This window comes from Callospermophilus lateralis, chromosome 4 (assembly GCF_048772815.1).
Source record: "Callospermophilus lateralis isolate mCalLat2 chromosome 4, mCalLat2.hap1, whole genome shotgun sequence".
In the NCBI taxonomy this organism is placed as follows: Eukaryota; Metazoa; Chordata; class Mammalia; order Rodentia; family Sciuridae; genus Callospermophilus; species Callospermophilus lateralis.
In genome coordinates, this window is record NC_135308.1 from 94,274,360 (window position 1) to 94,289,155 (window position 14,796).

The 14,796-nt window shown below is 36.5% G+C and overlaps 1 protein-coding gene across 3 annotated transcripts in view; it reads left to right on the top strand.

Moving 5' to 3' along the window:
- Mrps35 (mitochondrial ribosomal protein S35) overlaps nucleotides 1-11,214 on the top strand; it is a 49,713-nt gene extending 38,499 nt beyond the window's left edge. For all 3 annotated transcript variants that reach the window (XM_076854237.1, XM_076854240.1, XM_076854238.1), the window contains one exon: nucleotides 10,633-11,214. In XM_076854237.1, the coding sequence (XP_076710352.1) occupies nucleotides 10,633-10,899 (267 nt within the window). In that variant the 3' untranslated portion in view covers nucleotides 10,900-11,214. The remainder of the gene's footprint in view (nucleotides 1-10,632) is intronic.
- The last annotated feature ends 3,582 nt before the right edge of the window (nucleotides 11,215-14,796 follow it).

The following is a 14,796-nucleotide window of genomic DNA, read 5'->3' on the forward strand; positions in this document are numbered from 1 at the left end:
CTGGCATGGTAATTAGGCAGTAAAAATTATTGAATGAATGAGTAAATGATAATTGAGCCACCTGGAAAAGAAAACAGGATCACATGGAATGGAAAGTTGCTGCTTCTAGGTTTGTGGTCAGGCAGCTTTTCTCATTGCAGGCAGGGAGGAAAAGAGACACTGTGTATTATAAACATACTTTTAGATTAAATTGTGAACATAAATGTTTAGTGATTGGTGTCTATAATATAATTGAACCCTTTGCCTGAATGATGACCAACTTTAGCTTACAATGGAATTTTAATTGTCCCCAATAATTTATTAATTTTATATATTAATTTTAAAGCATAAACAGTATGTTTATGCTTTAAAATTAATATATTCCAATCATACTTAGTGCTGGGCTTTATTATTTATTTATTTTTTTAAAAATTGTGGTTCTGGGCATTGAATCCAGGCACACTGTACAACTAAACTACATACCCAGCCTCCACTTTTAAAAAATATTTTGAGACAGGATCTCACTAAGTTGCCCAGGCTGGCTTGAACTTGTGTTCCTCCTGTCTAAGTCTCCTGAGTAGTTGGGAATGCTTTCACACACTAACCATGCATAGTTATTTATTAATGACATCTAATAAGTTAAATTTAAAAGTTAAATTTATTATTTATTAATGACATTTTTCTTCTCTTCAAATAGTTATTTATTGTACGGCTGCCATTGTTTCTTAAGAGATCCATAAAGCTCCAGTTGGTATTGTCCAACAGAAGGGATTCCTGGTTTTTCTCTTAAGCAGACAGGGTCAGGGTTTTATTTAATACATTCATGATTGACTTGGATTAGGACTGGTTGTAGTTCTTGTAAGATTTAGTTCACTGTTGGTTTCTTCATTTTCCTCAGGCATAGCCTTCCTGGCTTTTGTTTGGGAACTTGGTGAGTCTGAGTTCACATCACTGAAAGAGTGCTGAGGCATTACTTACACACTTCAAAAGTTTTGGGCTTAGTCTGGTAACTGCTTGCCCCTTGCAGCCTCAAAATGTAGTGCATCTTGAGAGGGAGATTGGTTGAGTATTTGTAAAAGGACCTCCTCCCTCTAGCAGGACTGTCTCCTAAATACTGTGAGATTATGGGACATTACACTTTGTTTTTTAGAAGCCCTGGCACCCTAGTTTCCTATTTATAGCTTCAGAACTAAAACCAGTTATGTTTGTGGCTTCTCAAATTCTAATCTATCACACAAACCCTGGCTAATAGCTCAAACCTCCCAAACCACTCATTTCTCTTCCATTAGATAGCATGCACAAGACCTTGGGTTCGATCCCTAGCACTAGAGGGAAAAAAAGTATCACCTTTAGATTGTGACAGAAAAGAGCAGACTTCTTATTTCTGTTTATTTTATCCAGTTTTATAAATATCAATCATTTGATTTTTGTGAATAGGGATAACATGGTAAAACATTTGAGGCATCTGTGTTCGTATTTACCTTTACAGTTTGAGTTTATTGCTTGATGGTGGTACAGGTCACATTCACTTTGAAGACATTTTCCAAAAGTTTTGTAAAAATGCCCCCCGCCATCATCCCTAAGTATTCCTCCCCAAACCCATGGCATAGGTACCTAGGTTTGAACTCTACACTTCTTTGAAGTTACGTTATTAACAGCAAACATTTATATAGTGTTTACTATGAGTAGGTGCTCCTAGTACAGGGAAATCCTTGACCTCTTTTTTTTTTATTGTTCAAAACATTACAAAGCTCTTGACATATCATATTTCATACATTAGACTCAAGTAGGTTATGAACTCCCATTTTTATCCCAAATACAGATTGCAGAATCACATCGGTTACACATCCACATTTTTACATAATGCCCTATTAGTAACTGTTGTATTCTGCTACCTTTCCTATCCTCTACTATCCCCCCTCCCCTCCTCTTCCATCTTCTCTCTCTATCCCATCTACTGTAGTTCATTTCTCTCCTTGTTTATTTTCCATTCCCCTCACAACCTCTTATGTGTAATTTTGTATAACAATGAGGGTCTCCCTCCATTTTCATGCAATTTCCCTTTTCTCTCCCTTTCCCTCCCACCTCATGTCTCTGTTTAATGTTAATCTTTTCTTCCTGCTCTTCCTCCCTGCTCTGTTCTTAGTTGCTTCTCATTATATCAAAGAAGACATTTGGTATTTGTTTTTTAGGGATTGGCTAGCTTCACTAAGCATAATCTGCTCTAGTGCCATCCATTTCCCTGCAAATTCCATGATTTTGTCATTTTTTAGTGCTGCGTAATACTCCATGGTGTATAAATGCCACATTTTTTTTTATCCATTTGTCTATTGAAGGGCATCTAGGTTGGTTCCACAGTCTTGCTATTGTGAATTGTGCTGCTAAGAACATCGATGTGGCAGTATCCCTGTAGTACGCTCTTTTAAGGACTTCAGGGAATAGTCCAAGAAGGACAATGGCTGGGTCAAATGGTGGTTCCATTCCCAGCTTTCCCAGGAATCTCCATACTGCTTTCCAAATTGGCCGCACCAATTTGCAGTCCCACCAGCAATGTACAAGAGTACCCTTTTCCCCACATCCTCGCCAGCACTTGTTGTTGTTTGGCTTCCTAATGGCTGCCAATCTTACTGGAGTGAGTTGGTATCTTAGGGTGGTTTTGATTTGCATTTCTCTGACTGCTAGAGATGGTGAGCATTTTTTCATGTACTTGTTGATTGATTGTATGTCCTCCTCTGAGAAGTGTCTGTTCAGGTCCTTGGCCCATTTGTTGATTGGGTTATTTGTTATCTTATTGTCTAGTTTTTTGAGTTCTTTATATACTCTGGATATTAGGGCTCTGTCTGAAGTGTGAGGAGTAAAAATTTGTTCCCATGATGTAGGCTCCCTATTTACCTCTCTTATTGTTTCTCTTGCTGAGAAAAAACTTTTCAGTTTAAGTAAGTCCCATTTGTTGATTCTTGTTATTAACTCTTGTGCTATGGGTGTCCTATTAAGGAATTTGGAGCCTGACCCCACAATATGTAGATTGGAGCCAACTTTTTCTTCTATCAGACGCAGAGTCTCTGATTTGATATCTAGCTCCTTGATCCACTTTGAGTTAACTTTTGTGCATGGCGAGAGAAAGGGATTCAGTTTCATTTTGTTGCATATGGATTTCCAGTTTTCCCAACACCATTTGTTGAAGATGCTATCCTTCCTCTATTGCATGCTTTTAGTTCCTTTATCAAATATAAGATAGTTGTAGCTTTGTGGATTAGTCTCTGTGTCCTCTATTCTGTACCATTGGTCCACCCGCCTGTTTTGGTACCAGTACCATGCTGTTTTTGTTACTATTGCTCTGTAATATAGTTTGAAATCTGGTATCACTATACCGCCTGATTCACACTTCCTGCTTAGAATTGCTTTTGCTATTCTGGATCTTTTATTTTTCCATATGAATTTCATGATTGCTTTATCTATTTCTACAAGAAATGCCATTGGGATTTTGATTGGCATTGCATTAAACCTATAGAGAACTTTTGGTAATATCGCCATTTTGATGGTGTTAGTTCTGCCTATCCATGAACAGGGTATATTTTTCCATCTTCTAAGATCTTCTTCTACTTCTCTTTTTAGGGTTCTGTAGTTTTCATTGTATAACTCTTTCACCTCTTTTGTTAGGTTGATTCCCAAGTATTTTATTTTTTTTGAGGATATTGTAAATGGAGTGTTTTTCTTCATTTCCATTTCAGAAGTTTTGTTGCTGATATACAGAAATGCCTTTGATTTATGCGTGTTGGTTTTATATCCTGCCACTTTGCTGAATTCATTTATTAGTTCTAGTAATTTTTTTGTAGACCCTTTTGGGTCTTCTAGGTATAGAATCATGTCATCTGCAAATAGTGATAATTTAAGTTCTTCTTTTCCTATTTTTATGCCTTTAATTTCTTTCGTCTGTCTAATTGCTCTGGCCAGTGTTTCGAGAACTATATTGAATAGAAGTGGTGATAGAGGGCATCTCTGTCTTGTTCCAGATTTTAGAGGGAATGCCTTCAATTTTTCTCCATTCAGAATGATGCTAGCCTGAGGCTTAGCATAGATAGCTTTTACAATGTCAAGGTAAGTTCCTGTTATCCCTATTTTTTCTAATGTTTTGAACATAAAGGGATGCTGTAGTTTGTCGAATGCTTTTTCTGCATCTATCGAGATCATCATATGGTTCTTATCTTTAAGTCTATTGATGTGGTGACTAACATTTATTGATTTCCGTATATTGAACCATCCTTGCATCCCAGGGATGAATCCTACTTGATCATGGTGCACAATTTTTTTGATGTGCCTTTGTATCCGATTCACCAGAATTTTATTGAGGATTTTTGCATCTAGGTTCATCAGAGATATTGGTCTGTAGTTTTCTTTCTTTGAGATGTCTTTGTCTGGTTTCAGAATCAGGGTGATGTTGGCCTCATAGAATGAATTTGGCAGCGCTCCCTCTTTTTCTATTTCCTGAAATAACTTGAAAAATATTGGTATTAATTCTTCTTTAAAGGTTTTGTAAAACTCCGCTGTATACCCATCCGGTCCTGGGCTTTTCTTGGTTGGTAGTCTTTTGATTGCTTCTTCTATTTCATCCACTGATATTGGTCTGTTTAAATTGTGTGTATCTTCCTCACTCAGTCTGGGCAAATCATATGACTTAAGGAATTTATCGATGTCTTCACTATCTTCTATTTTATTGGAATATAGGTTTTCAAAATAATTTGTAATTGTCTTCTGTATTTCTGTAGCATCTATTGTGATATTGCCTTTTTCATCCCGTATGTTAGTAATTTGAGTTCTCTCTCTTCTTCTCTTCGTTAGCATGGCTAAGGGTCTGTCAATCTTATTTATTTTTTCGAAGAACCAACTTTTAGTTTTGTTAATTTTTTCAATAGTTTCTTTTGTTTCAATTTCGTTGATTTCCGCTCTGATTTTAATTATTTCTTGCCTTCTGCTACATTTGCTGTTGTTTTGCTCTTCCTTTTCTAGGGCTTTGAGATGAAGTGTGAGCTCATTTATTTGTTGGTTTTTCCTTTTTTTGAGGAATGACCTCCAGGCGATGAATTTCCCTCTTAAAACTGCTTTCATTGTGTCCCATAGATTCCGATATGTTGTGTCTGTATTTTCATTTATCTCTAAGAATTTTTTGATTTCCTCCTTATGTCTTCTGTAACCCATTGATCATTCAGTAACATATTGTTCATTTTCCATGTGATGCAGGATTTTTCCTTCCTTCTTTTATCATTGATTTCCAGTTTCATTCCATTATGTCCTTGACCTCTTTTAATGCTTAGAACAGCCCTATGAAATCAGAGATGGATTTAAATTGAGGCCTGGGAAACACCGAAGCCCATGTTAAATATTGTTTTATATCACCTTCCTATTTGATGTTGACCACATTACAGATATGCAAACCTCTGTAACTCTGAAACCTAAAATGCTTTAGAAATGGATAGTCTTTTCATGTCTCATTTGGTGGAAAAATGTGATCTGAATGGATAAGAAGCTATTTATGTTATTTATTTTTTTAAGATGGGGTTATATAATGTTGCCCCAGGCTGGCCTCAAACTTCTGGACTCAGGCATTTTTTTCTTGCCTCAGCCTCTTGAATGGCTGGGACAATGAGTACATGCCAGTGTGCCCAGCTATTGATATCTTTTGTTTATTCCATGTACTGTGAATATTTGCATATCTTGCTGCAGATAGAGTAAATGTGTTAGATCAGTAGATACTGCTATAGAATCTTTCTAAAAGAGTTGCTAAATATATGGTATGTGTACTATATTACTTCCTAGAATACAACACATCCTGGCATCTAAAACCCTCTAAGAGATTGTAGCTCTCTATTTAATTTTTATAATATTTAGTTTTCTTTTCTGTGGAGATGTTAAAATCTCCTAGTAGGTCTGTATAAGAATTATGTGAAATAGTTAATATATATAAGCATTTGAGATACTGGGTGATAGGAAATATTCACTTTGTTGGGTTATTACTATTGTTACCTTGGACTTTATATTCAGCTGTACAGTTTGAATTCGAAAGCTAGAATATGTAGAAAATGTGAATTTTGTTCAGCTTGCAGCTGAAACCCAGTGCTGCAGTATATTGGTAACAAGATTAGTGAGAGCCATGCCTTTTACAGAATGTTAGTTCATTTTATCTACCAGTAACTGTTTAGAATGTAGTGATTTTTCTCTTGTAAACATACATTATCTTGTAGGCAAGGTTTTCTTACCTTTTCATGTCATTATGCACATAGAAAATCCTTTACTGGAACTGGGGATGTGGCTCAGTGGTAGAATACTTGCCTAGCATGCACAAAGCCCTGGGTTTGACTCCCCAACACCACAAAAAGAGAGAAAAGAAGGAAAGAAAATTTCTTTTTTTCTTTTTTTTTAAAGAATCAAATGTATAGATCAGTTTTTTTCCCCCTTTCAATGCTTTATTCACTCAAATTACTCAATACAGTTCACTCTATAGGTACTTTTTAAAAAATATATATATTTTAATACTTACAAAGAAGCCCACTTGATGGACACAACACAATGCCTTTATTTTCATGTGGTGCTGAGGCTCAAACCCAGGTCCCGCCTTTGCAAGGCGAGTGCTCTACCACTGAGCCACAATCCCAGCCCCCACTCTATAGGTTCTTTTTTTTTTTTAATTTTTATGTTGGTTGTTCAAAACATTACATAATTCTTGATGTTTCACACTTTGATTCAAGTGGGTTATGAACTCCCATTTTTACCCCGTATACAGATTGCAGAATCACATCGGTTACACATCCATTGATTTACATATTGCCATACTAGTGTCTGTTGTATTCTGCTGCCTTTCCTATCCTCTACTATTCCCCCTCCCCCTCCCCTCCCCTCTTCTCTCTCTACCCCCTCTACTGTAATTCATTTCTCCCCCTTATATTATTCCCCCTTTCTCCTCACTTCCTCTTGTATGTAATTTTGTATACCCCTGAGGGTCTCCTTCCATTTCCATGCAATTTCCCTTCTCTCTCCCTTTCCCTCCCACCTCTCATTCCTGTTTAATGTTAATCTTCTTATGCTCTTCGTCCCTACTCTGTTCTTAGTTACTCTCCTTATATCAAAGAAGACATTTGGCATTTGTTTTTAAGGGATTGGCTAGCTTCACTTAGCATAATCTGCTTTAATGCCATCCATTACCCTGCAAATTCTATGATTTTGTCATTTTTTAATGCAGAGTAATCCTCCATTGTGTATAAATGCCACATTTTTTTTATCCATTCGTCTATTGAAGGGCATCTAGGTTGGTTCCACAGTCTTGCTATTGTGAATTGTGCTGCTATGAACATTGATGTAGCAGTGTCCCTGTAGTATGCTCTTTGTAGGTCTTTAGGGAATAGACCGAGAAGGGGAATAGCTGGGTCAAATGGTGGTTCCATTCCCAGCTTTCCAGGAAATCTCCATACTGCTTTCCAAATTGGCCGCATCAATTTGCAGTCCCACCAGCAATGTACAAGTGTACCCTTTTCCCCACATCCTCGCCAGCACTTGTTGTTGTTTGACTTCCTAATGGCTGCCAATCTTACTGGAGTGAGATGGTATCTTAGGGTGGTTTTGATTTGCATTTCTCTGACTACTAGAGATGGTGAGCATTTTTTCATGTACTTGTTGATTGATTGTATGTCCTCCTCTGAGAAATGTCTGTTCAGGTCCTTGGCCCATTTGTTGATTGGGTTATTTGTTATCTTATTGTCTAGTTTTTTGAGTTCTTTGTATACTCTGGATATTAGGGCTCTGTCTGAAGTGTGAGGAGTAAAGATTTGTTCCCAGGATGTAGGCTTCCTATTTACCTCTCTTATTGTTTCTCTTGCTGAGAAAAAACTTTTTAGTTTGAGTAAGTCCCATTTGTTGATTCTAGTTATTAACTGTTGTGCTATGGGTGTCCTATTGAGGAATTTGGAGCCCGACCCCACAGTATGTAGATCATAGCCAACTTTTTCTTCTATCAGACGCCGTATCTCTGATTTGATATCAAGCTCCTTGATCCACTTTGAGTTAACTTTTGTGCATGGCGAGAGAAAGGGATTCAGTTTCATTTTGTTGCATATGGATTTCCAGTTTTCCCAGCACCATTTGTTGAAGATGCTATCCTTCCTCCATTGCATGCTTTTAGCTCCTTATAGATCAGTTTTTATTGAGTGAATTTTGTGGGTTTTTTTTGTTTTTGGTAAATATATATATTTACTTGTTTTATTTTTTAGAAAATTTCTTATCTAGGTAAATGAGGGAAGAGAATGTATGACACTACTTCTGAAACTCCAGGCTTACATGGCCTCCCTGAGGGCTGAGGGAATCAATATGGCATACCTGAGAAATACTGTGGTAAATCACCATGTATATATATACCAAATGTAAGGTGAAGATAAATGAAATTCTAGAAATTATTAGTGGATTTACCTTTTATTACTTCTTATGCATAAGTACCTATTGAAAGCATTTTAGAAAGTCCAGATAATACATGGATGAAACTTAAATTTTTTTTTCAGTACTGAGGATTGAACCTAGTGATACTCTACCATTGAGTTACACCCCTCACTCTTTTATTTTTTATTTTGAGATAAGGTCTCCCTTAGTTAAATAAGTTGTCTTCAAACTTGGAACTTAGAATGTTTTAAATAATTAAGTCTCTTAATTGCTTGTCTTCTACCAGTCAGGAATGAGATGGAGTAACAATTTTACTTAATGTTTTGTAAAATATATTTGTTGGTATCCTCAATTAAGTATGCTTTACCCCTAAGGTAGAATTATGAAACAATCATGATGTTTTCTTACAATATCTAAAGCGTTTCAATGAGTATATGATATTTAATTTAGGGCATTCAATTTTTTTAAGGGTCTGTCATTTATTCTTTCTCCTAAAATTACAGTAAAAATTAGGTCGGGGGGCTGGGGTTGTGGCTCAGTGTTAGAGTGCTTGCCCAGCATGTGTGAGGCACTGGGTTTGATTCTCAGTACCACATACACATAAATAAAATAAAGGTCCATCAACAACTAAAAAATATTTTTTAAAAATAGGTTGGGTCTGATAATTTTGCCAGTTTTTTTTTAATTTACAAATTTGGAGTTTGTTAGAAATTATTTGCCACAGGGTTTTAGGGCAAGGGCACAACAAGAAGTAGTTTCACATTATCTCTACCCCACCTCCTGTCAAGCCTAGTCTTTCTACCAGATTAAAAAAGGGAATAAGAGCTTTATAGAACATAAGCTGGGAAAATTATTTCTATCTGTAAATTTCATTTAGGACTGCAAAGAAAACATTCAAGAATTGTGAATGCTTAAGACTTTGGCACAAGAATTTGGGGACCAGAAAAGATACCTTTTATCTTATTAGTTTCTCTTGAAGGATTCTCAATTTGAAGGATTCAAAGGAAGCTTTCTTCTTGCTGGTCTGTTTGTGTTGCGGGAACCTCTTCCTTGGGTCTCAGCAATCTAACTGGGGTTTACTGATTAAGTGGTGTCTAGTGATCTATTTATGGCTTCTCTTTTTTTCTCTTCTCTCGAGCTTCTATAGAGAGGATGAGGATGAGAGAGGGGCATAGGTGGAAAATATGTACCCGTGTCTTAGAACAGAGTTCTGATGAGATCTGAAACTCTACCTGCTCGAGGTTGGGTTCTTTCAGTAGGATTTTTCTGAAGTAGAATAGTATTTCTGACAGGCTTACACACCTTTTTTGTAACATTTTACTACTTTTAAACTTGTTACTCAGAATAGCGGATGATTCTGTAATAGTCATTAGCTTAGAATATTTGTATGTGTTAATTTGGAAAGAATGTGGCTGTTCAGCATTTCTTTGAAGCAGGGCATATTACTTATTAGATAGGTTGCTTGTTTTTTTGCAGAATGTTACATCTCCATTCAAATCCCAAATTTGAATTATAATATCATAAAACCTTCCAGTATTCCCTAGAATACATGGTAATAAGTTTTGTTAAGAAAAAAACAAATTCTAACAAATTTGTTTTCATTATTGAAACAAAGAGTCATTTTGATAAAAACCATGTATTGCTTATGAACATGCACATATACTTTGAATTTTTATTGTAATTGCCCTTCCCTTTCATTCCCACAAGACTGTTAAAAAGATCAGATAGAGTTTCCTCTCAACCTTCATTATTTTTAACCTCAGAAGTGTGAAATATTGATGTATTAAGGGAATAGAAACTACAGAAGAGTTTTCTGTAATTGTTGGAAAATAGGATAGCTCTGTAAGTGATATTTGCAAGGCAGATAGAACGAATGAGTGGTAACAGCTTGACTGACTGGTGTTCTTAGAATAGAGCATGCAGCCCTAAAGCTGGGCCAGGTAGTCACAACAGTGCTTCATGAGGGGGTCAATCAGTGTACAGACAAAGTGTCCCCTGGATCTCTCTACCTTTTGCAAACTTCTCTTACCCTAAAACAAACAAACAGGGGACTAGGGCTTACCTAGCATGTGAGAGGCCCTGGGTTCAATCCTCAGCATCATGTAAAAATAAATAAAATAGGTGTCTATCTACAACTTAAAAAAAAATTAAATATTTAAAAAAACAAAACAAAAGTATTTTGTCTTTTGATAACAATCTCAGAATTGAGAACTCTTTGTTTTTTCCTTTTAGAAAACTGAAGAATGGGAAAAAAATAAGACTGAAGCAGACATGGAAGAATACATATGGAAAAATAGTGCCTCAGAAAAAAATATCCTGGAAACACTTCTTCAAATTAAAACTGCTGAGAACACAGAAGTAAATAAAGAAGAACTTCTTGGTACTAAAGAAGTTGAAGATTACCAAAAATCTGTTGTTACTCTTAAGAATGAGGGGGAAAATGAAATAACCCTTTCTCAGTACAAAGAATCAGTGAAGAGAATATTAAATTTGGCATGAATTACAACATAGAAAACCCTGCTTTGATTTACTAATTTTATGATATATGTAATCAATATCTAATTTGATATAAAAGTGAAAATGTTTAAAAACCATTGTTTTACATCAGAGTTAAAATTGTTCCTTTCATTCAAATGTATGATGGCAATGATTATTTCCAAGTTTTCTAAGCTTATACACTGGGTTTATTAGACTAATCAGAAGATCTCTGTGATTTCTCTGGTTCTAATTTTGATTTTATTTCTGTATAACATCTTTAATATTCGTATACTTACATATATATAATATTAAAGGTGTTAATATTCATATTAAGTATTATTTTGTCACCTGCCACATTTCTTTCCCCTCAGATTGGCATTACTGATAGCTTTTGAAAGATGATTTTGGTTATTTGAAAAGCTAGGCTCAGAACCCAGCCCCTTCACTTGCAGCTCAGTGCTGTTCCCATGCCTGTTAGCCTTACAATCTATCCTACACTATCGCCAATTCTGGGTTGAAACAGATCCTCAATTAAAGTATTTTCTAATCTAAAAAGTTTGTTCCATCTCTCCCTTTTAGGGTTCTTCATGTTATTTCAACTCTTTCTATGTTCTGGAGCTCATTTTGGCAAACCCAAGCTAGCAGAAAAATACAAGTGGATATTAGCTGGTATTCATCTCTCTGATGGCCCAGTTAGGGATGCCACAACTTGAGAACTAGATGAGGATTAGGGCCTTGAATTTCATTGGAGTAAGTGGCAAAATGAAAACTGCTCTTAAAAACATTCCGTTCATTTGTCAATTTAGTGTTTGGTTTTGGTTTTGGTTTTGGTTTTGGTTTTTGTGCTGGGGTTTCAACCCAGGGCCTCCTGCATGCTAAGCTCACTCTGTACCACGGAGCTATATACCAGCAGCCCCAACTCAGTATATTACAAGTTACTTTTACCATTTCCAAGTTGTTAACAGGTGATTAATTTAAATCACAATGAAGGAATTATTGAGATTGCATTTACCTAACAGATGTGTTTTGCCCAACAGAACTAGAGAATATAAATGAAAGTCAAAAGGAGTTTCGAACCAGTTGTCTAAAATATTTGTAAAATGATAGTGTGATTTGGTAGTTGTAAAACCAAAAGTCTACAGGTTGTAAAAAGAATGAAAATGTTGCCTGGAGTACCAAACAACAACAACAAAAAAGAATGAGCAGTATGTTGTGTTCCAATTGGATACAGACAGTGAATGAAATGCAAGACAGTTAAAAATGACTTTTTCAATCATGTTAGAGCATACCTGAAGAAATATGTCAGCGTATTTAAAATTCTGTGGTGTAAAGGAAAACAGATACAGACAGAGTTGAAAAAGGAAATATTTTGAAAGCAGTAAAAGCTGAGGGGGTGATAATTTGCCATCATGTCAGGAGGCATCAGTTAGGGTAATCATTCAGTGCAGATGAACGGTGAGGGAATAGTAAGTACTATGCAATGAAGAATTTGATCTTGCCAAAGATAGATCTGGCCTTTGCTGTCTGCGCCTGGTAGGCAATCTACATCATACCTGAGAGGAGTATCTTTATTTAGGGTGGGGGGCAGCCCCCAAGGATCTGAGGGTGGGACCAGCCGTGCCAAAAAATAAATAAAACTCACAATTCAGGGTGGGAGTTTTGGGTCACACAGTGTCAGTCCACCTAGCACCTGAGATCAACTACCCCTGTGATCTAGTCAGTTAGATCTATGTGATGGGTGCTTCCCTTGTGGGTGATTTTAACCTGTGCTTTCACTATAATAAACCACACTGTGCAAGTAAAAACTTTCATTGAATTCTACTGTTTTGCTAGTGAAAAAAATTTTTTTGTACTTGAGATTTATCCCAGGAGTGCTTTGCCACTGGGCCATATCCCCAGCCCTTTTCATTTTTTATTTTAGGGACTTAGTTGCTAAATTGCTGAGTTGCTTAAGGCTTAGCTGCTAAATTGCTGAGATTGATCTGGAACTTAGATTCTCTTGCCTTAGCCTCCTGAGCTGTTTTGATTACAGGGATGCCCCATTGTGCCCCACTCTCTAACCTGAGGGTGGTTTTGCAGTCACCTGCAAACTTACAGTTTGTGTCAGAAGTGAGGACAGTGTTTGATTTAGATGTGGTGTTTCCTAAAAGCTCACGTGAGACAATGCAAAAAGCTTCAGAAGAGAAATGATTGGGTTGTGAGAGTCTTAACCCAATCAGTGAATTAATCACCTGATAGGGATTAACTGAGTGAAAATTTAAATTGAGGGTGGGACTGAAGGATGTGAGAATTGGGATGTGGTTTGAGGGTATGTATTTCTATCTCTCTGTGCTTCCTGATCATGATGTAAGCTGCTTCCCTCTGCCACACTCACCCACCATGATATTCAGCCTCACCTCTAACCTTGAGGAATAGAGCCAGCCTTCTATGGACTAAGGCCTCTGAAACCGTGATCCCCCAAATAAACTTTTCCTCTACAGTTGTTCTGGTTAGGACCTTTTAGTCATAGCAGTGAAAAAGCTGACTAAAACAAACAGCCTTGTAGGGGCCTGTGTCCTCTCAACTTTTGTAGTTTGCCAATTCCAAGTAACTGACTTGAGGCTGGGGGTCATAGGCATTGACAAGTTCAACTGCCTAAACTGGGTATGGTGGCACACACCTGTAATCCCAGCAAATGGGGAGGCTGAGCAGGAGGATTGCTAGTTTGAGGCCAGCTTGGACAATTCGATGAGGCCCTAAGCAATTTAGCAAAATCCTGTCTCAAAAAGGGCTGGAGCTGGAGCCCAGTGATGGAATGTCTCTGGACTCAATCCCTAGTACTGCAACAGGATCTCAAAACTTGTTGCCATCATTATAATTTTAGCAGTAATGAAGTGGCTTTTTTTGTCATTAATTACCTCCTTGTCCTTTAAAATCTGTTAGTTGATACAATATATACTATGAACATTATCATATTCATCCTTAAGATAGGGACTCTAGGGTATATTGATAGTGCAGTCATTTCTTACCTCAAATTCTGTTGTATCATTCAGAAGTTGCTTGAACACTTAGGCAACTAAGAAGTAGATCAAATCTGCTTTCTTAATTGTGGGTTTTTGTTTTTTCTTTGCCTGTTTTCATTCCAACCCAAGTATGGTAGTGCAAGGCTATAATCCCAGCTACTTGGGAGGCTGGGGCAGTTTTGGTATTTCATAAAATTGAACAGTTACAGATTTTTTTTTTTTTCTTTAAAAAGTCTGGTGAGTTATATTTGTTAAGAAGATTCCATGGTTACTTCCTAAGTGGGCTTAACAACCTTATCCTTAGTTACTGACTGGGCCCTCAGATTTTTTATTGTTTCTTAATAAAATTTTAAATCTTACTCTGAAGTTTTCTTTGGTCCTTTTGGCTTCTAGTATGGATATAGTTTCTAACCCCAGTTATTTTTGCTTCATTTTTTACTGATCTCTAGGTTGCCTATCCAATCCAAGTTTACTCAGTTTATCTGAAGGGCAAAAATAGGGCCTGAAGAAGGGCTGGAGTATGTTGGTTTCCTTACAATTGCAAATATGTTCTTTTTAAATTATGGCCATTTCTATGAAACTATCAACTTCAAGAAATAAGTAAAATTCTGAGAAACTCCAAAGAGGAAAATAAAAAAATTTTCCCCTTAGGAGCTGAAGTTTGTTGAAAGACCTAAGCAATTTATACATACTTAAAGTTATTTTTTAAAAGGATGAATATAATTGAGGGTGTAATTCAGCAGTAGTGTGATTGTCCAGCATGTGTGAAGCCCTGAGTTTGATGCCAGTACTACATTAAAGGAAAAAAAAAACTATAAATATAATTGTATGGTAATTTAAATTTTGATATTCCCTTTACCAGTGAAATGGGGGTGCCCTCTTAATGTGTTAGGAAATAACACATTCTTTCTTTGCT